A 22,017-nucleotide genomic window follows, 5' to 3' on the forward strand; every position below is an offset into this window, starting at 1 on the left:
GAAGGAAGACTCGAAACAAAAACTTTTCTAATATGTTGGAAAGCTTTCTAGTTTCCATTTTACAGTATTTACGCTGAAATGCGTGCTTATGAAACAAGTAGTGCACGAATGCACATCTCATATCATACCGTGAGTGCTACTATATGCTTGCTATAGAACTGAGATTAGATAAGCTAGTGGCAGGTAAAATAGCCTAAAATTGTATTAATAAAATGAAAAGAGGGCAAAAAAGAACCCGCAGTTTTTATCATAATAAAAAACGGCATGAGAACTAGAACCAGATTCTTATTTCAGCAGCCTTTGTTTACTAATTAGGAATAACAGAATTTATGCGATATTTCATGGTCCTATACATATATCTATATATGTATAGGAAAGTAGGCAACAAATGAAATCGTAATTTAATATTAAGAACAGATATTTTTTTGTAAGTAATTTTTGTTTTGTTACTGTATTAATAAAATAATAAATTCCATAGTTTCTTACGAAAACAGCCTTGTATTACTGACTTGCACTTTAAAAGTTATTATAACATTGAATGTGATGTCCAAAATGAGATAAACTTATGTAAATTACATGTTTAAAATTCTCAACCCCACCTAAGTTATATTGTCATGTATAGTTAGATATTAGTTTTGCATAAGAATTACTGTTTGAAATAGCTTGCATATTGAATACTGCAGATATTTTGTGAGATGAAATTGTTGAAGATTCAAGGACTAACAACAATTTCCTCTTAAAATAAGAGCTTGTAACAATAAGAGCTCAAATTTATTTTGAGTATGTTTTTGGAAATAATCAGCACCTTTGTACATTTGACTCTCTTTATGGACATTAACTGTTAAACAAATCAATACAATAAAGTTGAAGAGTTTCTTTATTTGTGCTCATTTTAGATTCTAAGATTCTAAATAAAAACAAAGAGAAGTTGCAATCAGACTAGACAATGTCTCACGCAAGAGCTAGTGAAAGATAAACATAAAGAAATATGTGGCTATTCAAAGCCAAAGGAGCCAGGTTACCCCAATCATCAAACTCAACCCGAGGACAATAATATGAATATATTGAAACAAAAGACACCTGTACAGTACACAGATGCCTCAAGATACCCCAGGGTCTACCTTCTTTAGCATAGTTGAATATCACTCAAACCTTGTAACTATGAATAACAATACATCTTAGTATATGGTTCTTGTTTTCCTAGGCAAGAAGATTTATAATATAGTCATATTAAAGAAACAAAACATTTTAAGAGCCTCTTTATGGGTAATAAAGTATTTGTATGAAATTAATGTCCAATAAACGTCCATATAACAATGGTTTACCTGAACAACAACTATTGTATGCACTCAAAAGAAACTCATAAAGTTATATGACGATATCTAATAGCTTTGGAAACGGCATCAGTATTATAATAATTCATACTGTATGATAATAAACATAACAATAAGAATTTAAAACATTAACATGAAGTGACTATCAAGGCAATGTTTTTATAACATTTTCCTATATTCTCTTACTGATCTTTATCACTTGTCTATCAGAGAATGTGTTTTCCACCTAAGCTTAGGTTTTTTTGGAAAATGAGTTTATCATTGATAAATTCAGATACTAAAGATTAAGTTGATTTCGTTACAATGGTCTATTTTGCATTTTTTTTTAATTTTATGGGCAGATTGATATTGTAATATACAGTTTTTTAACAGTAACATGTTATCATGATATTACTCATGCATATCTTTATAGTCACCCTTTACAGTAAGCCTTCAGAGGAGTATGCCTTGCTATACTCTAAATAGGAACTACTTGGTATCTTAGTTCAAACCACTTTTATATGAATATTATTACACTGTAAGGATAACTATAATATAAGTGGATAATAGTCTGGTAACTAAACACTTTATGGCTCAACACATTCCATACTGTAAATATGTTCTGTGTAAGATCATTTACCTTCTCCATTACTTTAATTGCTTACAAGCATGTCTCTAAAGCAAATAGGATATGTAAGTTGTTAAATGTAATGTGGATGTGTATAATTGCTTATCACACAAAGATGTATCAAATATATACATTTTGGAATATTAAAGGTTGTCTTCATATGAGTTCTGTGTTTTCTCTTTAAATATTTAGAGTAAAATAATTAACGATATCCTTAGTATACTATCACATAAAATATAATAGCTTAACTATTCAATAAAAAAATGAATAAATTAATTCATATTCATCCATTAAATAAAGTTAAAGTAATCCCACCAAGTGAGGTAGCCACAAACGAGTATAATTAATAAAAACTTAGTCTAGACATGGATCATAGTTGAAGATTATGATATAAACATTTATCTAAAACAACTATACGCTACAAACATACCTTTTTTATGAAGGATGCAGTTTAGATACGCAGGTGCCCACAGCACTGGATAAAATGTCATTTGATTATTTATGGTACACCATACAATAAGAATTAATACTTACATTATTGATAATTTCCGTCGCTAATTCAGGAGCAATAAGCCGATAAGTTTGTACAGTCAATTCATGTATTTCATATATTACGATGCCGTTAACTCACAACAACAACTCAAGTCTTAGACAATGCAGTATCATGACTGGGTAAAACGAAAATACGCAAAACTGACTATATACAGCCCACAAAAGTTAAAACCAAATAAATTTTCAATCAATACTAATCTTATTCGAAACTAAACTGATTCAATCGCGCTTAGTCTTAGTAGCAGCGATATTTAAAACCAATACAACAATGCACACTTATACGTTTCAAAAGAAGAAGTTTAACCATTACATAAATAAGTCAATATTCATTGCGAATTACCACTATTTTTATGAAAAAATGAATAAACGACAACAAGGCGTTTCACTAGTGCGCGCATATTCTGTCAACTTTTTTCTGCGCTTCAAATCAAACTCGATCAAATCAAAACAATGCCATAAGAGCCATCTAGTGAGGCTATTGCAGACACTGGCAAGGACGACAAGGAAAACAAATGTTGTGGTGCTGTGTGCCTGTCCCTTCGTATCGTTTCGTCAGGAATCGATTCAGAAATAGAGTTGGGTAAATAGTTTTCAAGGGATATTCAAGTAGGCGATTTTAAAAAAATATTAAGAACTCATTCAAGTTGCAGATCATTCGAGTACACATAGTTCCAATTGCGGTTTATTAATACGAGGTCAACGATACTAACAAATTATTATTATTTATTATTATTTATTTATCTTTAAACAAATAGGTAGGTAACTTATTAACTAAGCCCCACAAAACCGTTGCAATGCTTCTAATCTTAAAATGTTGCCCATTTTGAGATTAGAGTACTTAGTTTATGATACATTTCCTTCTCTTATTAAGAGACACCCTTAATGTTCAATTCAATCAACAAAATCAGCATATCACGGTCAGCTACAAGACATAATCCTTCCCCAAGTTGCACCACAGCACCCGGCTAGTTTAGTAACCTGTTTAAAACATATTAAATTCACTCTGATTTTTAATACTGCATTTTTTAGCTGGGACCTGAACGGTGACTGTCGGTGTGCACTTCTAGTTTACTCCTATCCAGCTGTCCAAATTTTCCTATTCGTACACAATTTATAATTCATTGCTGAACATTTATAATTATTCGAAAAATTAGTTGACTGTATCTCTGCTTTAAAGTAATAGTGCTTTTTAATACTTAGTAGGCACTCCTTTAGTCCTATTCTTGTGTACGTGCTTTTAACATGGTTCAAGAAAGATAACATTGCTAAGCAATACTCTTCAAATATTTCTGTAACCTTTGAAAGTTACGCAATTTGTTGGGAAAATAAACTTATAGCTGGTATAAATAAGTCGAAATGTTGTTTAACGGTACTTATTGAATTAACGAAGGGTCACTCAGAAACAATGGCATCAAGAATCGTTATCCTTCTTTCAATTCTATTCACCCTCTATGTAAGTACACGATGTCATTATTAACAACTAGCGAAGTAAAATTTCTTCTATGACTTAACGTTCCACTTTTAAGAGTAAAAATACGTTTAAGACGTGAAGACTATCAGTCATGATGAATCATTTTATAAACTGTTTACTATGCAAAATAGAAAGCATGACTTGGGGATTTACAAGTAGGTATTTTTTCTCTAAGGATTTTATAAGTAGCCGTAACTGATATTTTGCAGTATTCGTAATCTTACGCCACTTTTAAAATGCCTAAACAGAATAATGAAAACAAATATTGGTAAAATGTGATGGTATGGTGTACAATACAATGCTCATGGTATGCTTCTCTTTTCAGATTACTTCGATCACTTGCTACCCTATTTACGATGGCATTGGGCCATCGTACTATGGTGGCCCACCAATAATCATAAAAGACCGCAAGAGTGGAAGCGACAGGGACATTCTCTACCCCATTATGTTGTTATGTTTATTTGGTGGTGATGGTTACGGTTGCTTTTGAAATGTAACTTTATTTTAATACAGCTATGAAAGTGAAAAATATGAATTTATTTTAAGCAACCGCAATCTTTATAATATTAGCTTGTATCAAATGTAATACGGATTATTTTTTCATCATCCATCATTTTTTCGCGACATATAAATCATTGGAACTAAAATCAATACTTGGTAAATCGCCTATATTTTTCCGAGTAAATAGTCTATTAGTCACGTAGCATTGATCGCAAATTCGAATTTAGTGAGCAAGAATAAGCGTTCCATTAAGAAAAGTTCATATTATAAGCGTATTCGGTTTTGACAGCAGAATAGTACACCGCTTGTTTTCCCAAGAGTGAAAGTAACAGCTATAACCAGATGTTAAAAACTAAAATCAATTTCCTCAGTATTGAGTTGAATCTGGAAACGATGATGGACACATTACATTTCGTAAAAGAAAGAAAATAGTCATTTTGTTTAGTGAACATATGAGTAAATATTATGATTTCAAAAATAAGTTGTTAACTACACAAATAAGGAGAAAATTATTCAATACAGCTGAAATCAGTCCAAATATGAAGCCGTTTCCTTATCTCCTTGATTAGATTAAAATCAAAATTGTTTCCATTCCAAGTTCCTGTTTAATTATTTATCAATGAGAGTAATGATTTAGAAATAACAGACCGTGCGAAATGTCGATTTCTAACTGTGGTGAAGAAGATGATGTCTATCCACTCCACGAGTGTATATTTACTGGTGATGTTCGAAAGCTGTCGTCGTTACTAAGAAACAACGATGTGGCTCGTAAAGACAAGCACGGTAACACGGCCCTGCACCTGGCCGTCATGCTCGGCCGTAAGGACTGCATCCAGCTGCTGTTGGCGCACAGCGCTCCAGTCAAAGTCAAGAACCTGGCGGGCTGGTCACCGCTGGCCGAAGCTATCAGCTACGGCGACCGCCAGACTATATCATCACTTGTGCGCAAACTGAAGCAGCAGGCTCGTGAGCAGATGGAGCGGCGCAGGCCCGATCTTATAAGAGCACTTGCTCAGATACAAGATTTCTACATGGAGCTGAAGTGGGATTTCCACTCATGGGTACCTTTGGTCTCCAGAATATTACCATCTGATGTTTGCAAAATTTACAAGTCAGGTTCCGGGATAAGGTTGGATACAACACTAGTGGATTTCACCGACATGAAATGGGAAAGAGGAGATATATCTTTTATTTTCCAAGGAGAGAAACCGCCGAGTGAGTCCCTTACTGTTTTAGATAACAAAGCTAAGGTGTACCAAAGAGTGCGCTATGAAGAGACCGAAACTGAAATTGAAGATGAAGTAGACATCCTGATGTCAAGTGACATTCTTGCAGCTCAGATGTCCACTAAAGGCATTTCATTTACTAGGGCTCAGTCTGGTTGGATATTCCGTGAGGACCGCAAAGAAACTGTTGCCGGCTTATACAGAAGTGATATATATACTATCACAGGGCTTGTACTAGAATCCCGTAAACGCCGCGAACATCTATCCACAGATGACCTCCAGAAAAATAAAGCTATAATCGAGAGCCTGACCAAAGGGAATACACAAAACTTGGATACTAATGGTGAACCCACACGTCGTGCATCACTGAATCCTCCGCCTGATAATGATACAGACTGGTCCTCGTACATATCTTCTCCTCCTGGTTTGTACCCAAGCCTTGGTCGAGATCTTGTCTATAAAGAATCTTCTAGGAATTTCCGAGCTACTATTGCCATGAGCGATGATTTTCCCCTGAGTGTGGATATGCTTTTGAATGTATTGGAAGTAATTGCACCATTTAAACATTTCGCAAAACTACGACAATTTGTGGCTATGAAATTACCCAGAGGATTCCCAGTGAAAATTGATATTCCGATTCTGCCAACGGTGACAGCAAAAATTACATTTCAAAAGTTTGATTTCCGTAGTGATATTGCTCCAGATCTGTTCGTAATACCCGACGACTTTGTAGAGGATCCCTTACGGTTCCCTGATTTATGACGCTTTGATGTTCTAACACTGTTTGATATTGGTGAACGGCCTAATTGGCGGCGTGAAGTGCGGCGTGGTCGTGTGAGGCGCATGGGGCGGCGCAAGCACCTGAGGCGTAGCCTACTCTCTATAGAATTTCCTTTGCCTGTTAGCCTGGGCAGCTATTATTCCAGCCATTGTGTCCTTTTTGTTGAATAGCCAAATTTTATGTTCAAATTATAAATTGATGTTGGTTTGTCTTCTATATGTAGTCATTTTGTTCAACAGTGTTAGAATTATGTGTATTATTCCTTTAGTATTTTTAATTATTGAAACAAACGGCTCATGTTTTGATTATAAAATTATAAAATGTTTTAATATATTTTTACTATCTTACTTCTACATTATGATGATAGAATATTGTGATTTTGTTTCAGGCTTCATTTCAGAAGTCTAAAGTTATATTTAGTTTGTTATATTGTAGTATGTATTTTGTCTTATTTATTAAAATAATAATATTTATTGAGAATATAGGCATCATATCTGTTAATAGAATTACTGTTCTGGCCTTGACAAAATTATCCTGGTCTCTGCATTGGCACCTTAGTCCATGGCCTACTCTCAATGCAAGGCATTGACTAGATTCAATCTGCACAGTTCACTTAGGTACTAATTTAGTTGTACAATTACATGGCAGTGTAGTGTTTAAATGTCCATTAAAAATTGAACATGACAATGCTCATACATATGATTAGAGCTTGCATGATGGTGTTTAATAAATTAGTAATGCTAACATGCGGTAGATGAGCATGTGGCTATTGTATGGCGAATTTTCTTAGAAGTACCATATAAAAATGATTAAATCTCTTGAGGCTGAAATACTGCCACTTCACTCTTGTACCTTCAGCATTTGGTATCTATATCTTATTGTATTAGTGTTTAATTATGTAACTTACATACTTATATAGAAATAAAATAGTTGAATGTATATGATGTTTTAGATGTCTTAGTCAATTGCCACATTACCATTTTCTGTGTATTCACAATACCACAGGTGTTCGTTTGTAAATATCAAAATTATTTATTGTATTTGAACTCTTAGGCTTATCAAAGTTAAAGCACTGAATGTACTTATTTTTACTAAATTTTAGCACATGATACCTATACTGTAGAGTAGAGCCAGATGCTTACGTAGTGAATTGCGCAATAGTTTTTATTCATGTCTAGTATATCGACAATAACTTTGAAATGAAATCCCACCAAACAAAATATTAATGTTATGTATAAAATATTTCTTCTTGCCAGTAGTGTTTTAGTCAATATAAAGACAAAAAATATGTGACAATCTATCTGTAAAACACTTAAATGTGAAAAAATGAAATGTTGTAATAAAATTTAAAGTATTCATTGTGATTTTTATTTTTAATGTTCACCTATTAAATTCCTGAATCATCACAGTAAACGTTGTTGTATATTGGGTAAATCAATTAGGTCGCAACTGACCTAATACTGTTGTGGGACTGGGTATCCATTTTATGACAATAATAGATCAGCGCCGACCTGAAGAACATTTTAAGTTCTTTCTATACCCAGTAACACTAAAGGTGAACACTGAGTTGGCGGCACAGCAAGCGCCGCAGTCGCCACAATGTTTATTTTTTGAATATATTTACCTATTGCAACACGACTGCATAGTTGGTAGCCGGTAGGTGAACACTTGGATAATTTTTGGTAATACTATTTATGTTAATGAAACAAATTAGCTTTTTTACCATATTTATTGTGCATTTCCACATGTTTTTATAAATATACCATTCCCATTCCATAAATATATTTACCTACTGTATGTAGGTATTGACTAGTTTTGTTGGACTAAGAAATTGCTCCCTACCAAGCATAGGCTATCACGTTAATTGTGCACTATACCATCACTAAAACTTAATTTACGATAAGTAGATAGATTTAATTGCTGCCGTCACCATTATTGAAAAAGCAATTAACTAAGATTTTGAAACCCGTTAATACAATTGATACCTACCGTCATTTACTTTATACCATCATGCAGTTAGTTAATGAGTGTCGTCATTACTTTTCAGTTTATAGTACCTAATCGATATCAGCATGTTAAAGAATCGACCTTCTAGAAGCACGCGGCGCGGGATCTGCCATCATTCCATATGAATCCTCAAGGGCGAGTGATATTACACGCAGAGATACAGTAGAGCGGCGCGCTGGAAACAATCAATAACTTACAAAAGGAAACTCAATAGAAACTAATTATAAAGTATTGGTATTTCATTTAGAGTTATTCTTTAATTGCAATTTACAAGAACATTAGAATCAATTACCTGTTTCAGGAATTTCATCGACCAACTGAAATAAAACAAAGCAAATGATAACATAATGCCAAGGGAACATTGATCGTGAGCGATATAGGTAGGTGTAACACCCGAGTACCTACAGTGTCCCTGACCCGCTCGTATCGAACAGTCAGGCATATGATACTTTCTCACAGTGTCAGCTGTGACCTGCACTTAAAATCCCTCGCTTCTTTAAATATATTTTTATTGATGTTATAACCATTGTTTTGTTTGATATTTAAGTATTAGATGCGAATTATGTATTTCACCAGAAAATTACCAATTTCAGATGAGTTAGGGCTCGGTAGTTCCCGCATAGATGCAAAACCTAAATATCTAGGTATATGTCGGGCACAGTGAGATCAATATTTTAACGTTGTTGCACTATAAGGACATAGGTACTTAGGTACGTTGGTACCTGCGCACTGCGAGTTGATCTGCCGGTCGAAGTTTTACCTAGAACCTACAAATATTTCTCGGTAAAAAGAATTGATGGCATAGGTATAATATTTGCGAAATGCTGCAGTTCTGCTTACGGCACCCATAAAGAAAGGCGACTTTTAGATGTTTCCTTTGTTCCCGTGTCTTACCCTAATGTAGATAATCTGAAATAACGGAATATCATACCGCATTTTCCTCCACTTTGGGGGCGAGACGCCTACGAAAGCCGGCAAGACGGCGCGTGTAGCCGCTGGCGATGCTCACGCCACTCTTCACGGATGACACCGAAGGCGAGAATACAGAATCTATGCGGACACAAGCAGACATGTTAGGAAAGCAAAAGGGACCTAAGATAAATTATGCATACATCACTAAATATTTTTAATCTCATCCAACCTACAAAAGACACAGATTTTTTTCTAATAGATCTATGCAGCTAGCTTGAGCACAGAACTTGACTGCTTCACAAGGTATTGGGGGTATCGAAAGAGGTTTCTTAGATCTAAGTGGGAAATACCTTCAAGTTCTACGAACGATTCCTTCTTATCGATATGCAGTTTTTCCGCCAGGATCCTAAAAATAAAAAGTTTAAAATCAACATTCGATTGTAACATTTATGTGAGTATACAGATTATACTTAAGTACGCAAAAGATAAATTTCGTCGGTAATTTTTGCACAAATTATGCATTCAAGAACTATTTAATTCTTTTGAAAGCGAAGGCCAAGTAGGCTGCGATTGTGTTGAATAGTATCGATATAATCTGAAGTCACATCTGAACAAAGCCAACGGAAGACAGACGTCCCAGGTACCTACACATGTTGTTTACAGCATAAGGCTCTGTTATGTAAATATTAATGTGTGTGGGTACCTAAAGGTGTTGCGCTTACGTGTATGCACGGGATTGATCGACCTTGATGATAAGGGTAGGTTGAGGTTCAACCAAACTACACGTGCACACTTTTATTATACACATATATTATAATTTACATCCATAAATGAACATGAATTTGATGTGACAATTTTATCAATCGCAAAACTGTTTGCTGACATAAAAATGTAAAGTAAAAGTAAATGTAAAGACTAAATTCGAAATCAGTTAAGTATTTTTGGATATACTCTTATGATAAATTAATAAAAAACTACACTACTAAATACCTACTTATTCAAAATCTAGGAAAATACGATATTTGCATTCGGATTTCCTTTTAGTGATAAATAGAATCACTTTGGCTACCTATTTTCTCTAAGATAGGTTGGTATATCGATGTGATGGTTTATGGCTATATAGTAAAAAATAAAAAATGCATATACTAGTAAAATAATTCCGACTGACTTGTTAACGAAGAGTTGCAGGCGTCGCTGGTTCTTGGAGATGTACTGATCGAGGTCGGTGGTGGCGATGAGCGCCGCGAACCGCTTGATGGTGTCCGGGGAGTTGCTGCACGTGTCGTACAGCGATGCCAGCGCAGCCTGCGACGCCTCCGTGTAGTCGCGGTTCCAGAGCGACATCTGACCATTATAGTATTATACCTGAGTGTGCTTGTTAAAGCTAAGAAAAAGCGCTGTGCTTATGCACGAATTAGAGCTATAACCATACTGAGAACTTTGAGGTCGTTTAAAACAAACAGGGTTCTGTTATTTACATATATGTATAATAGCCGATGAATGAATGGCAATTGGATTAAATTTGCAACTATTTTTATACTCATAATTGGAAATTCACTGCTTTGACCGTGATTGCTCTGCCCTGTACTGAATTTCATATCATTGAAATGCTTAGAAAAATAGTATTAGTGCCCATTTAATCGAATTTCCATTCATTCATTGGCCATTGTAAAAAGAAGATTTGGGGCGCAGATCGTCTGCTTTAGACACGAAGGATAGACATAGAGTGCTTTCTTTCTTTGCGACAACAAGCGGCGTATATATATATTTACGGGGCATACAACAAAGGTCGACTTACATCTTGGCATTTTTCCCTTTTGTAAATGCTGCCACGACACTTCCTACCTTAAAAAATCAAACCACTCTGTTTACCTGGGTCTACTCTACTTCGCTGACGTGTTTATCTGTCTTCGGCGTACATTATACCTAATTGACATTTTGTCACGTCCTTATACCTACAGCACCGTAGGGTGAGTATAATAAGTGGTGATAAGTTTTGCTGTCTACTTAAATCAGATTTAAAAATAATAACTTCAATTTCCAACTGTATTTAAATGCGAGTGCAATTAAAAAAAAAGACTCCCGCAGTAATGAATTTAATCCTTGTGTCGCGGGGGGTTTTACAAATCACGTGCACAAAGACACCCAGACTCAGGACAAGCATTAGTGGCACGTCGCGCTTAGTGAGTTTGGCGGGGTGACCCCAACCACTCGGCTATCTGTATTAATTGATATGCAAAAAGTATTTGTCTACAAAAGGCGTTTAGGATTTATGAAAACGAAATTATTTAAGATCTTAGCAGCCGCGACGACAGGAAGCCATAGGAAGTTATTTTATTTACCAAAACCTACAAAGTGTCGTCACTTGTGATCGGTCGGCAATATATTCAATCCTCGATTTTGGGCACTTGTTATACTGGATAATCTTTATTTAGCATTTTTAGTTAGACAGAGAATAAAATGCAAATAAATGAAGCGCACGCACGACCACGAGATTCAGATAATCTTCTGTTTTACATCCCGGATAAAAATGCATTCTTCTAGTCCCCTTGCCATGTCCGTAAAAATATACAATAGGCTACCAGAACAAATTAAAAATGAAACTAAACTAGATATGTTTGTTAAAAAATTAAAGAACTTTTTAATAGACAAATGTTTCTACAGTATTAATGAATATTTATATGATTAAACTTAAAAATAATATTGTAGACATACATGCATAATTATTGTAAATACATTAAAAATACAATATTTAAAGCGATAGATTAAATAATATACTGAATTTATTACTTATATATTAAAATATTTATTAATTTTAATGCAATTTAATAAGCGCAATTGTTAATATAATAATATAATATAATAAAATAAAATAGATACATAAATTAGCTTTAAAATTATGGGCATAAAATATGTAAGAAAATAAAGAAATAATAATAACAGTATTACTAGATTATTAAGTACTTATAATAGAATTTATTACTTATGTTATATCTATTCATTTTAATGTAATTTAATAAGTGCAATTTAATTAGTCACTGTTATAATATAATAAAATAGATACAAAAATAAATAAGCTTAAAAAATTATAGGCATAAAATATGTAAGTAGGTAAAAAAAAAAAAAGGAAAAATTAATAACAGTATTACTAAATTGAGTAACATTATAAGTATATAATAAAGCGTTCTTCCTCTCTCCTACAAATATGCTGTGCCCAACAGGGTCCATAATTGTGTCTTATATTTAACATACCAACTGTTACCTACAATGTACATTATGGAAGCAATAAATATTGAGTATTGAGTATTGTTTCTCGTGTCGTTTTTTCTTATTATCCTGGCCCCTAGGAAGACGATCAAACAAAATCAAGTTCCAAAAACGGTACTTACCTGGAATATTCTCCATTTATCAATCCCTTCCATAAGTTTCTTAGCCCGCTTGGCGTTGTGGCTGGCGATTTCGCGCGCATTCTTAAGGTGTGTCTCCTGACGTTTCATCCTATCCCGAGAGAATTCCAAATCTTGTTCCATCTCGGCTCTAAGGATATCATGCATGATCATTACGGATTGGAATGCATGTATATTACGTGGGACGGTAACTTGTATAAGTGGTAGTAAATTATATTGATATGAAAAAAAACGTGGAAGGTATTGTACTAGTATTTTGGTATTTTGGAAATTTTGGTATGTTTTTTTGAAGTAGAACTGGGCACGTAACTGGTCATTATTTCTAGAAGCTTAATACTTTTTTATATTTTTTGTGTTTGTACAGAAACTAAGTTCTCCTACTATAAAAATATTTCTTAGATTATTTGCGATAGCGGCAACTGAATCCCCTCGAAAAATTTTAACCGTATTTATACCTACATTTCAAAAAACATTACCCATGAAAAGTATATTTTAGAGTATAAAGTAATACAGACTCTTTTGCATTGAGATGCTTGTTCTTGTCGGTGAGCAACTTGAGCCGCGCTTTAGCATCAGACAGGTACTGCTCCAGGTTGGCGATGCGCTCCAGTAGAACCTTCAGCTGGTCTCGTAACTCGTAGTATTTCTTCGTCAAGTCGTTCAACTCCTCGATCTCTGGTGCTAGAGAACAAGAACAGGTATGTATGAGAAATCAATAATTTATTTGAAACATTTGATACTAGAGATGACTGACAGATAAGGTAGGTATAGCTAATTTGATTTACTTTCATACAAAATTATTAAAAACTTCGCAGCGTAAAACAAGATTGCTTTTCAATCTCCTCTCTGCTACTTGTCTTCCTGTCTTCTTGTGTCTTCTTTTATGTCTAAACAACGCCATCCCATGAAGCAGTGAAAGCCTAGTGTAGAAACTATTACGGAAAACAGTAAAAAAATCAAAAAACCTGTGAATTTTTCAAGACATTCAGATGCCAACAGGGGGATTAAAACAAAGTTATAACACCAACCATAGGAAAGAGGAAAGCAACCTCATCACACCACATCGTGCTCATGCCTAATAAAAATTGCGTGCATGTTTTGAAGTGGCTTAAGCTTGGATAGACTTAACAAAAATCACGGCTCCCATTGTCTGCTGGAATGTGTGTACTTGGCCTAAGCTTAGGTGTCTTTAAATCGGGATTCATCATTCTGGTAATATCAGAAGTGTACGTACTGTCCTCCTGCAGCGGCGAGATGTGGTACATGAAGTGTTTGTGCGCGGCGTGCACGACCCGCAGCGTGGCCTCCAGCGCGGACACGTCGCGCTCGCGACGCCCGATGTCCGCGTCTAGGGCCGCGCCGCGCTCGCGCAACTCCGCGCGCTCGGCCGCAAACTGACACACACACACGGATGAAATTTTTTGTTCATAAAAAAAGTACTCCTGCTGTAAGGATTTTAATCTTTGTGTCGCGAGGGTTTCATAAACATTCAAGTTACATGCACAAAGACAAAGAGTCTCGGGAAAAGCATTCGTTTGTCACACAACCGCTTGTCCGAAGCGGGGATCTAACTCGCGATAAGACCAGCTGCTTCAGCAGAAGGCGATAGGGTTGCGATTACTTCATATACCGCAACTTGGATAAACACTACCCTTACACTATACGGTTCTGGATTCTACGTGTTGTTTCTAACTCAGTTAATCTCAGTTTAGCAAGATGCTACTAAAATATAAGTAGATCAACTTTATTCATCCCAAGTTTTTTACGTAACAATCATAAATTAATACCTTGATTTTGAAGTAAGTGACAGAGAGCTGTTGGCCTGAGTCGTCTCTTCCCAGTGAACTGATGAATATATCGTACCTAAAATTAAACCATTTATGAAACTTATCTTTTTGCGTCATATACCAAATCGACCCTGCAATCTGGCAGTAAACGCCCAAAGCGATAGCTTTTTTATGTATTTAAACGCGACAATAGGCTAGTTGCCACAATTTTTATTATTTGATAGAACGGTTCATTACAATTATATAACACCATAAAAAAATTAACTTTTTTGAAGCACCTATCCTAATATATTTTGAATTTTAAAATTTATTTTCGCTATGCTGTCAAAAACGCCGTCCGCCATGATGGTCTATTAATTATCTGTGCCGTGACGTGACTATTCTTGTAAACACTACGCGTGACTGTCATAACCTTTTTATCGTAATTCAAAACCATATCTTCGAAAGGATTACACACAAATATAGTAATCTGTCGAAGGACCGATAGCCGTTGGAGCAGACGAGTCCTAGAATGGAGACCGCGGCTCGGCAACCGTAAGGTAGGACGCCCGCCCGCCAGGTGGACCGATGACCTGAGAAAGGTCGCTGGAGGGGACTGGATGCGGACGGCGGAGGACCGCGTGTTGTGGCGTAAATTGGGAGAGGCCTATGTCCAGCAGTGGACTATGATTGGCTGATTGATTGATTGATTGATAGTAATTACCACTATTGTATCATGCGGGAATGTAAGAATACATCAATACAGAACCCAGAAAATTTGTGAATTAAAGTACCCACTGATGAGAATATGCGAAACACCTGGTTAAAAGAGATCCCGTAACTCTGTCCAGTGGAACTGCAGTGTATTTTTACGTGAAATGAATAATTATCAAGGCGTTTAAATGAAAGACCATGAATAACCTGAAACTAGCGTTTGACATTATGTTGTTTACAATATTGGTGACGTAGAAACATGGCGGACGGCATTTTCAAGCAAGAGAAAAAAGGAAAAATTTTACGGGTTTCAGACGTTTCAGTTGAATTTTTACAGCAATCCTTTATTAATATTTATTGAAGTTTATATATTTCGGACCCTTGTACGGAATAATATTTAAATTAAAAATTATTTTTATAAATGGTGACATGAAGCAACTAGCCTATTGCCACAAAGCATACAAGTACAGAAAGTATGCTACGTATGATACATTACCGCTTAATAAGCTGTGTGATGCGTTGTTCTCGTTCTCGAATCTCGCTGCGCAGCTTCCCGCAGTCGTCAAACAACGCTCGTTTTTGCACACAAAACATCTCGCGGCGTGCTTTGATCTCGACCAGACGCTCATTCATTGCCTAGGGAGCATAATGAAAAGATAGGCAGGCAGGTTTCCGAGGGTTATTAAAGTAAGATAATTAATGTTGTATGTGTAGGTCGTGTGTCGTGGTGTGTGTGTGTACGCACGGCGTCGATGTGCAGCCGCTGCTCGTCCAGGTCGAAGGCGGTGTGGTCGAGGCCGGCCAGCGCCCGCTCTGCATGCGCCACCCGCAGCCGCATGAGCGCCTCCTCCACACGCAGGCGCCGCCACTCCGCACGCGCCGCACGCATCTCCTTCTCGCCCCCTTCCACGTTCAGCATCGCCGACTTCAGCAAGCTTTGCTGTTCGATACAACTTGATGATTAGGTATTTTGTTATCTATCTATATCTATCTATCTTTAAAAGCTGTAATGCTTGGTAAGTCAGTAATAAGTAAGCTAGCGCCCAAGAATGCACACAACGGTGGTTAACATCCTGACGCCAACAGTTTACATATCACAGTATACATCACCAGCTTGCCATGCTCGACAGAGCGATGTTCGGCCTCCCGCGCGATGCTGCGCATGTCGTCGTGCAGCTTGGCCGAGTGCCGCTCCAGCAGCGCCACGCGGGCCGCGTGACGGGCGTACACGTTCTTCATCCTATGGGGAAAGGGATACACTGAGTACTTTAGTACGGCGTTCAGGCCACCGTCTGCTGTCGTCGGTAGCCGGCAATAAGCGTTTCTCATGAATATTCTGTATTGACTTTGGGAAACTTGGATTTCGGGGCTTCTTATTCATTAATGAGACACTCATCAGATTTTTGGGAAATATTTTTTATTTATAATTAGTTTTAATCCTCCTGACATTTCCGTTGACATAAGCCAACGCCGGTGGCGAAATCATATCCTGGAGGATTAATCGAAACGTCTTAAAGTAATATTATTGCGTGTGGAAGAAGTACACCGCTCTACGCCGTTTACGACACTTGCACGCTGCCAAAACCATACCAATATTACTTTAAGACGTGGTGGTAAACAGTCTGAATGCTCGGGACATCGTTGTGTCCTCCCTACTACGTTGAAGGTGCGTGTACTGTGAGTGCTACTTGACCTGTTCTCCCGCTCCACAAGTACTGCGGAACACTCGCGCTCGGCCTGTTGGCCCTCCATCAGCGCCACGCGGGCGCCCACTGTCTCCACTTGGTAACACTACGATACAAATCAATTAGAATTGTAATTAAAAAAGTAAGGTAGATTTTGCTTCTGTCAAAAACATTAACAGTCTGGTGACCAGTGCTGATGTCACAGGACAAGATATTAGGTATGTTATTTAATGTGTGGTGAGAGGTTCCATGGCATGTATTATCACTTACAATATTGTATAGAGACTCCTTTTGTGTTTGCAGAAGTTTTTGTATACCCCGCTGCTTGCACTCCAATTTACAATAAACTGCTTTGGATGCTAAAACAGAAGTAATATGCCATTTGTTCAGACATTTATTAAATAATGTAAATTACGGGATTAATAACATTTTTGGAACAATAAAGTGTCACAAAATTTAAATTGGCTTGGCTTTTTCTGAAAACCATTGTGGAAGCGAGACGAAGCAATAAAAATACGCGTAGCGTTGTCCTGCTTACACAATGGTAACAGTCCTTGCAACTGCTTTGAACTACGAAAAAATCAGTAACAGTTTTGTGTTTTGAATAATGATCTTTAGAAACATATTTCTACGTACATTTAAGTTGCATATAGAACAATTTCTGCTCGTTCTGCAAAGCCAGGAGCTTCTGCTGTTCGATGAAAGAGCAATGCATAGCCCGCTGTTGGTTGGTCGTTATTTGGCTTGCGTAGCGTTCTTCATCCTAATAATAATAAGTATATTAGATAAAACATATAGCGTACTTTTTCTTAAAACTAAAGTAATACAAACTAAAAATATGCTATTGCTGTTCAACAGAATAAACAATTGACTATCCATGAGATCTCATGTTGAGCAGTCTGTACGCTTACTGTAACATTTGCTTGTAGACTTTGCGGTCAACCAACCACAGTCGCGATCAGTTCACCTGACAAAAGAATAGGTATTTTATAAATTGTGTGTGATGATACAACTTACATTCAATATATCTTCCAGCTCCTTAGCTCGTTTCTCAGAGGACTTCGATTTATCTAGAGATTCATTATTCTTCTCTTTCAGTTCTTTTATCTGAAATAAGTAAAGAGACAATTTTAATAGGTATGCAACGATTTAACATGACATAAAGAATTCATGCCTAGGCTCTGGTCATTTGGAAAGCACGAATCTGCGGAATCATCACGCAATTTTCTTAGGTCTTCAGTATTTAAAGAAAATCCACAGCTAGCAAATCTCGACTCAAAGGTAGAATTAAACTAATGAACCTCAAAAAGTGCAAGACCTCAAGGCATCATTTACATTCATCAAGTAAATAAATAAACAGTTAATCAACCAGTCTCGCAATAACGCAGGTCCCACGAGAACGATCCCCTGGCTCTGGTGTAGACATCCTTTGGCAAAACGTCTGTTTTTAGACAATGCTAGTAAGAGTTTTATGTAACCAAATCGGTGAAGATGGTATGAGATATGTCCGGAAGAGTTGACTCGATAAAAGGGTTACTTGTATATGTTCTCACCCTTATCTCAGTAGCCGCTAGCTTGAGGTCCTTGCGGTGCTGTTCCTGCATGATACTCCTGTTCTCCATGTGAAGCTTCTCCAATACATTGCGCATATTGCTCAACTCGCGCTGGAGACTTTTAGCCTGAAATAATTGTTGTTAGTATGAGACAGCTTTAAGGGACTTTCTATGGGGTAGCCATGCGTAACAGCTAGTACAGAACTGAAATGGGTTATTGGTTAAAACTTTTACGTTACCGAGAAGTCTTCCTCTATAGAAAAAGGCCTATGCCTAGAGGTGATATTCTTTTTTTGGTGTGTATTGTGTATGAGTGTACGTTGTGGGAACTTCTGTTCAAGTAAAGTCGTCCTTAGTCACCAATATCATGTTATAGAATCATGATCACCTCACTATCGAGCGTGGCATTGATCTCCAGCAGGCGCGTGTGGTTGATCCGTATGGTGCTGAGCTGCGAGGCGAGCGCCATGTTCTCTCTCTGCGCGTCGTCGTTGTTGCCGCGCTGCTGGTCGCAGAAGGCCTGCTGCTCGCGACACTGCTCCGTCAAGTTGTTGCCTTCCGATTCGAGCACTGCGTAGTCCTGGAAAACATGATAAAAATAGAGCCCTAATACTGCCTGTACCGTGAAATCGTCGAAGTCTATATGGTACTTGGATGCATACTGACTTGTCAACTCAGAAATAAATAGTTTATATCAAAAAACAAAATAGTGTTGTCTGCTTACCTCGCGGATGTGCCTGATGTCCTTATCGCGCTGCCTCAGGTTCTCAACAGCAGAGGTCCACATGGACATCATTTGTTTTCTTTCTTCCATGCCTTGTACCACCTGAGCACATACAATTCAAATGATACGAAAAGGTTTCCGCCGAATTGATCTACAACTGTAATATTGTTAAAGTAACATCGGCGACATTCGTTGAAAGCGTCTTATAAGGATCTTGATGGACGGGCCGTATTTCAATTGCAATCCAACTGCAAATTAAACTGCACAACAATGTGAAGTCTGATTCTAACCGACTTCAACTGAACTACAATTGGACTCCTTGTATGGTTTGCAGTTATATTGCAATTGCGTCAACTGCACTTGAACTGCAATTTGCAGTTGAAATGCGGTCTGTCTATCTAGGGCCTTAGTTATCTTATTTGTTTATTCTAGTCATTTAATACCTGGTTCTATACCTGAACTGAAATTCTGTCGCAAGCTCGTTCTTCAGCGCTGAGGTTGGACACCAACTGGACGAGTCGGTCGTGCATGCGATCATGTTCCATCTTCAAATTTTGTCTCTTGGTCTCCATCATCTTGAATACAAGGACATTTGAACTTGAAGCATAATGTTAAATATGTGCATAATGTTCCAGAATATACCTACTTAATAACTCATATGCAGGGCCTTTACAAGTGGATGTGATCAAATATTAGTCAGCAGGGGTAAACAAGTGGTAGGAAGAAGAACAATCATAGTGGTACAGAGCTAGTCACTAGCGTCGAATGTCAGCTAAGGGAACAAAGATAAAGCCACAGTCAGTGCCGGCGTTAGGGCCGCTGACACCCCGGGCGAGTGATTGTAGCGCCCACTTGAGGGAAGCAAAAATCTCAATAAAATATATGCATATGCAGTTATGCACAGAGCAGAGCAGAGCACAGTTCTGAGGGTTTGCACCAGGAGAATCAAGAGACTGCAACTTCAGACCTTGGTGCCCTCCAGAATTTGTACCGCCTTTGTGCCGCCCTGGGCCATCACCCCATCACGCCCCCCCCCCCCTAACGCCGGTACTGGCCACAGTAGATACAAAGAGACTTGAACAAACATGGAAGAACATAGTGGACCTAATTTTACATCCATGCTCATAAATGAACCCAAAAAAGTGAGCCTTACAGTGAAACATTATTACTTTTAGTCTAGTTTTTTTATATTGACTTTCCAGCCTGTTTCATATGGTCTTGAACTATTAATACTATATTGTAGTCTTACCTTTGCTTTAGAAACATCCAGTCGAGTGAATTGTTCAAGAGCTGTTATATCACAGGATGACCTCTCTAGAGCAGCTCTCCATTCCTGCAGCGCCTCACGTTCACCACACACCACAGACTTCATTTGGTCAGCCTGCTTCAGGAGGTGATGAATGGTTCCTGAAAATTTAAGAATTGATAATTAAATATTAACTTATGGTCCATTTTATATAATACATATAAAAAAACTATTATTTATAACATTTTTTACTTAAAGTTTTGACCCAGTTGGCAAAGGTGTCCTGCAACAAATTATTTTTTTCTCTATTTTAGTGATCATCCAGTATCATCCAGGGTATCTAACTGACACCTAGAATGGATCACATCTAGATAGAGTAGATTCCTTCTACATTTCAATGCTCTTTAATTTCCTAATAGACCCTTTACAAAATAAAAAATTATCACATAAGGAAAACTCATAAAAAGCATGTAAATGATTTTTTCTATGACTATAGATAAGAGTAAACCACAAATAGAGAGATAATATCCAAGTTCTTAATTTTGAATCTCTTCACCATCTGTGATAAAGAACTGACTTGAAAGTCTATACTATGGGTCTCTTATTAATAGTCTAGGTTTTTCAAATCAATTAACTAAAAAAACTCTCTAGTATCAAGAACCAAAATTATTTTAATTTACAAGTAGTTCGATTATATTTTATTGTTGATGTTTACCATGCAGCCTATTAATTCTTGCATTGATATCTGCACTCTGCTTGGTGGAGTCAATGACATCCCGGTCCAGTCTATCTGCTTCATTGCAACTGAGCTGGCGGAGTTTTACCTCTTGCTCCAACTGCTGCTTGTGTGCAAACAGCAAACGCTGGAATAGAATATATACAAGAGAATTACCCATCAAAATTACTATATTTCTAAATAAATGGTCAGTACGTCAAATATACATAAATTAAAAAGAAAAAAATAGCACTTCATACAGACTACAAACTACAACTCACAGTATTCTCCTGATATTCAGAGTGGACATGCTCTTTATAACTGTTGAGATCATCGCGCTTTTGTTTTTGCAATATCAATGCTTCTTTCAACCGCTGTAACTCGTTTTGTCTGGAATTAAATTACAACTTTATTGGATGCAATTCAAGATGCCATTCTTCGCTTTTTGTCATATATAGAACTATCCAGTACCTGTTAATAAGTTGGGTCTCTAGTTCCTGGTTTGCAGGGTTAGCTAAAGGGATTCTGGTTCCGTGGTTCCATCCCAGGGCGTCTAAAAGTTGTTCCATATAGGCAGGAGGCTTTCCTCCATCAGACATGGTAGTCATGATTATAAATTAAATAACTATATAAAATCGAAGCTCTCTAGCCAAAACTAAGTTAACAAAGTAATAATGGATTGTTAAATCGATATCATAAAACGTGTTTACAATCACTAGGCATTGTCAATAACAAACAAATTCACCGCCATTTCTCAAAACAAAAGAATGACAAGACATGTGAACTGCAGTCTAGTGTTGTCATTTTTGAATAACC

The 22,017-nt window shown here is 36.9% G+C and overlaps 3 protein-coding genes across 4 annotated transcripts in view; 1 reads left to right on the forward strand and 2 right to left on the reverse strand.

The window, feature by feature from the left end:
* LOC113507684 (TLD domain-containing protein 2) overlaps nucleotides 1–2,959 on the reverse strand; it is a 93,743-nt gene extending 90,784 nt beyond the window's left edge. For both annotated transcript variants that reach the window (XM_026890600.1, XM_026890597.1), the window contains exon 1: nucleotides 2,476–2,959. The gene's annotated coding sequence lies outside the window, so the exon portion shown is untranslated. The remainder of the gene's footprint in view (nucleotides 1–2,475) is intronic.
* An 876-nt stretch (nucleotides 2,960–3,835) lies between these two features.
* On the forward strand, nucleotides 3,836–7,799 carry LOC113507688 (ankyrin repeat domain-containing protein 13C). The gene is made up of 2 exons (XM_026890611.1): nucleotides 3,836–3,946; nucleotides 4,290–7,799. The coding sequence occupies exon 2, from the start codon at nucleotides 5,122–5,124 to the stop codon at nucleotides 6,451–6,453; it is 1,332 nt and encodes a 443-aa protein (XP_026746412.1). The 5' UTR covers nucleotides 3,836–3,946; nucleotides 4,290–5,121; the 3' UTR covers nucleotides 6,454–7,799.
* Nucleotides 7,800–8,187: 388 nt separating this feature from the next.
* On the reverse strand, nucleotides 8,188–21,952 carry LOC113507686 (coiled-coil domain-containing protein 39). The gene is made up of 24 exons (XM_026890608.1): nucleotides 21,673–21,952; nucleotides 21,483–21,591; nucleotides 21,202–21,349; nucleotides 20,490–20,647; nucleotides 19,696–19,815; nucleotides 19,241–19,342; nucleotides 18,905–19,096; nucleotides 18,517–18,642; nucleotides 17,981–18,070; nucleotides 17,600–17,726; nucleotides 17,234–17,322; nucleotides 16,972–17,069; nucleotides 16,389–16,518; nucleotides 16,024–16,218; nucleotides 15,775–15,914; nucleotides 14,586–14,661; nucleotides 14,033–14,192; nucleotides 13,314–13,479; nucleotides 12,781–12,928; nucleotides 10,560–10,735; nucleotides 9,742–9,797; nucleotides 9,411–9,529; nucleotides 8,772–8,796; nucleotides 8,188–8,654 (listed from the first exon to the last, which is right to left on the reverse strand). The coding sequence occupies exons 1-24, from the start codon at nucleotides 21,807–21,809 to the stop codon at nucleotides 8,548–8,550; spliced, it is 2,994 nt and encodes a 997-aa protein (XP_026746409.1). The 5' UTR covers nucleotides 21,810–21,952; the 3' UTR covers nucleotides 8,188–8,547.
* Nucleotides 21,953–22,017: the final 65 nt, after the last annotated feature.

This window comes from Trichoplusia ni, unplaced genomic scaffold, assembly GCF_003590095.1.
Source record: "Trichoplusia ni isolate ovarian cell line Hi5 unplaced genomic scaffold, tn1 tig00003069, whole genome shotgun sequence".
NCBI lineage: Eukaryota > Metazoa > Arthropoda > Insecta > Lepidoptera > Noctuidae > Trichoplusia > Trichoplusia ni.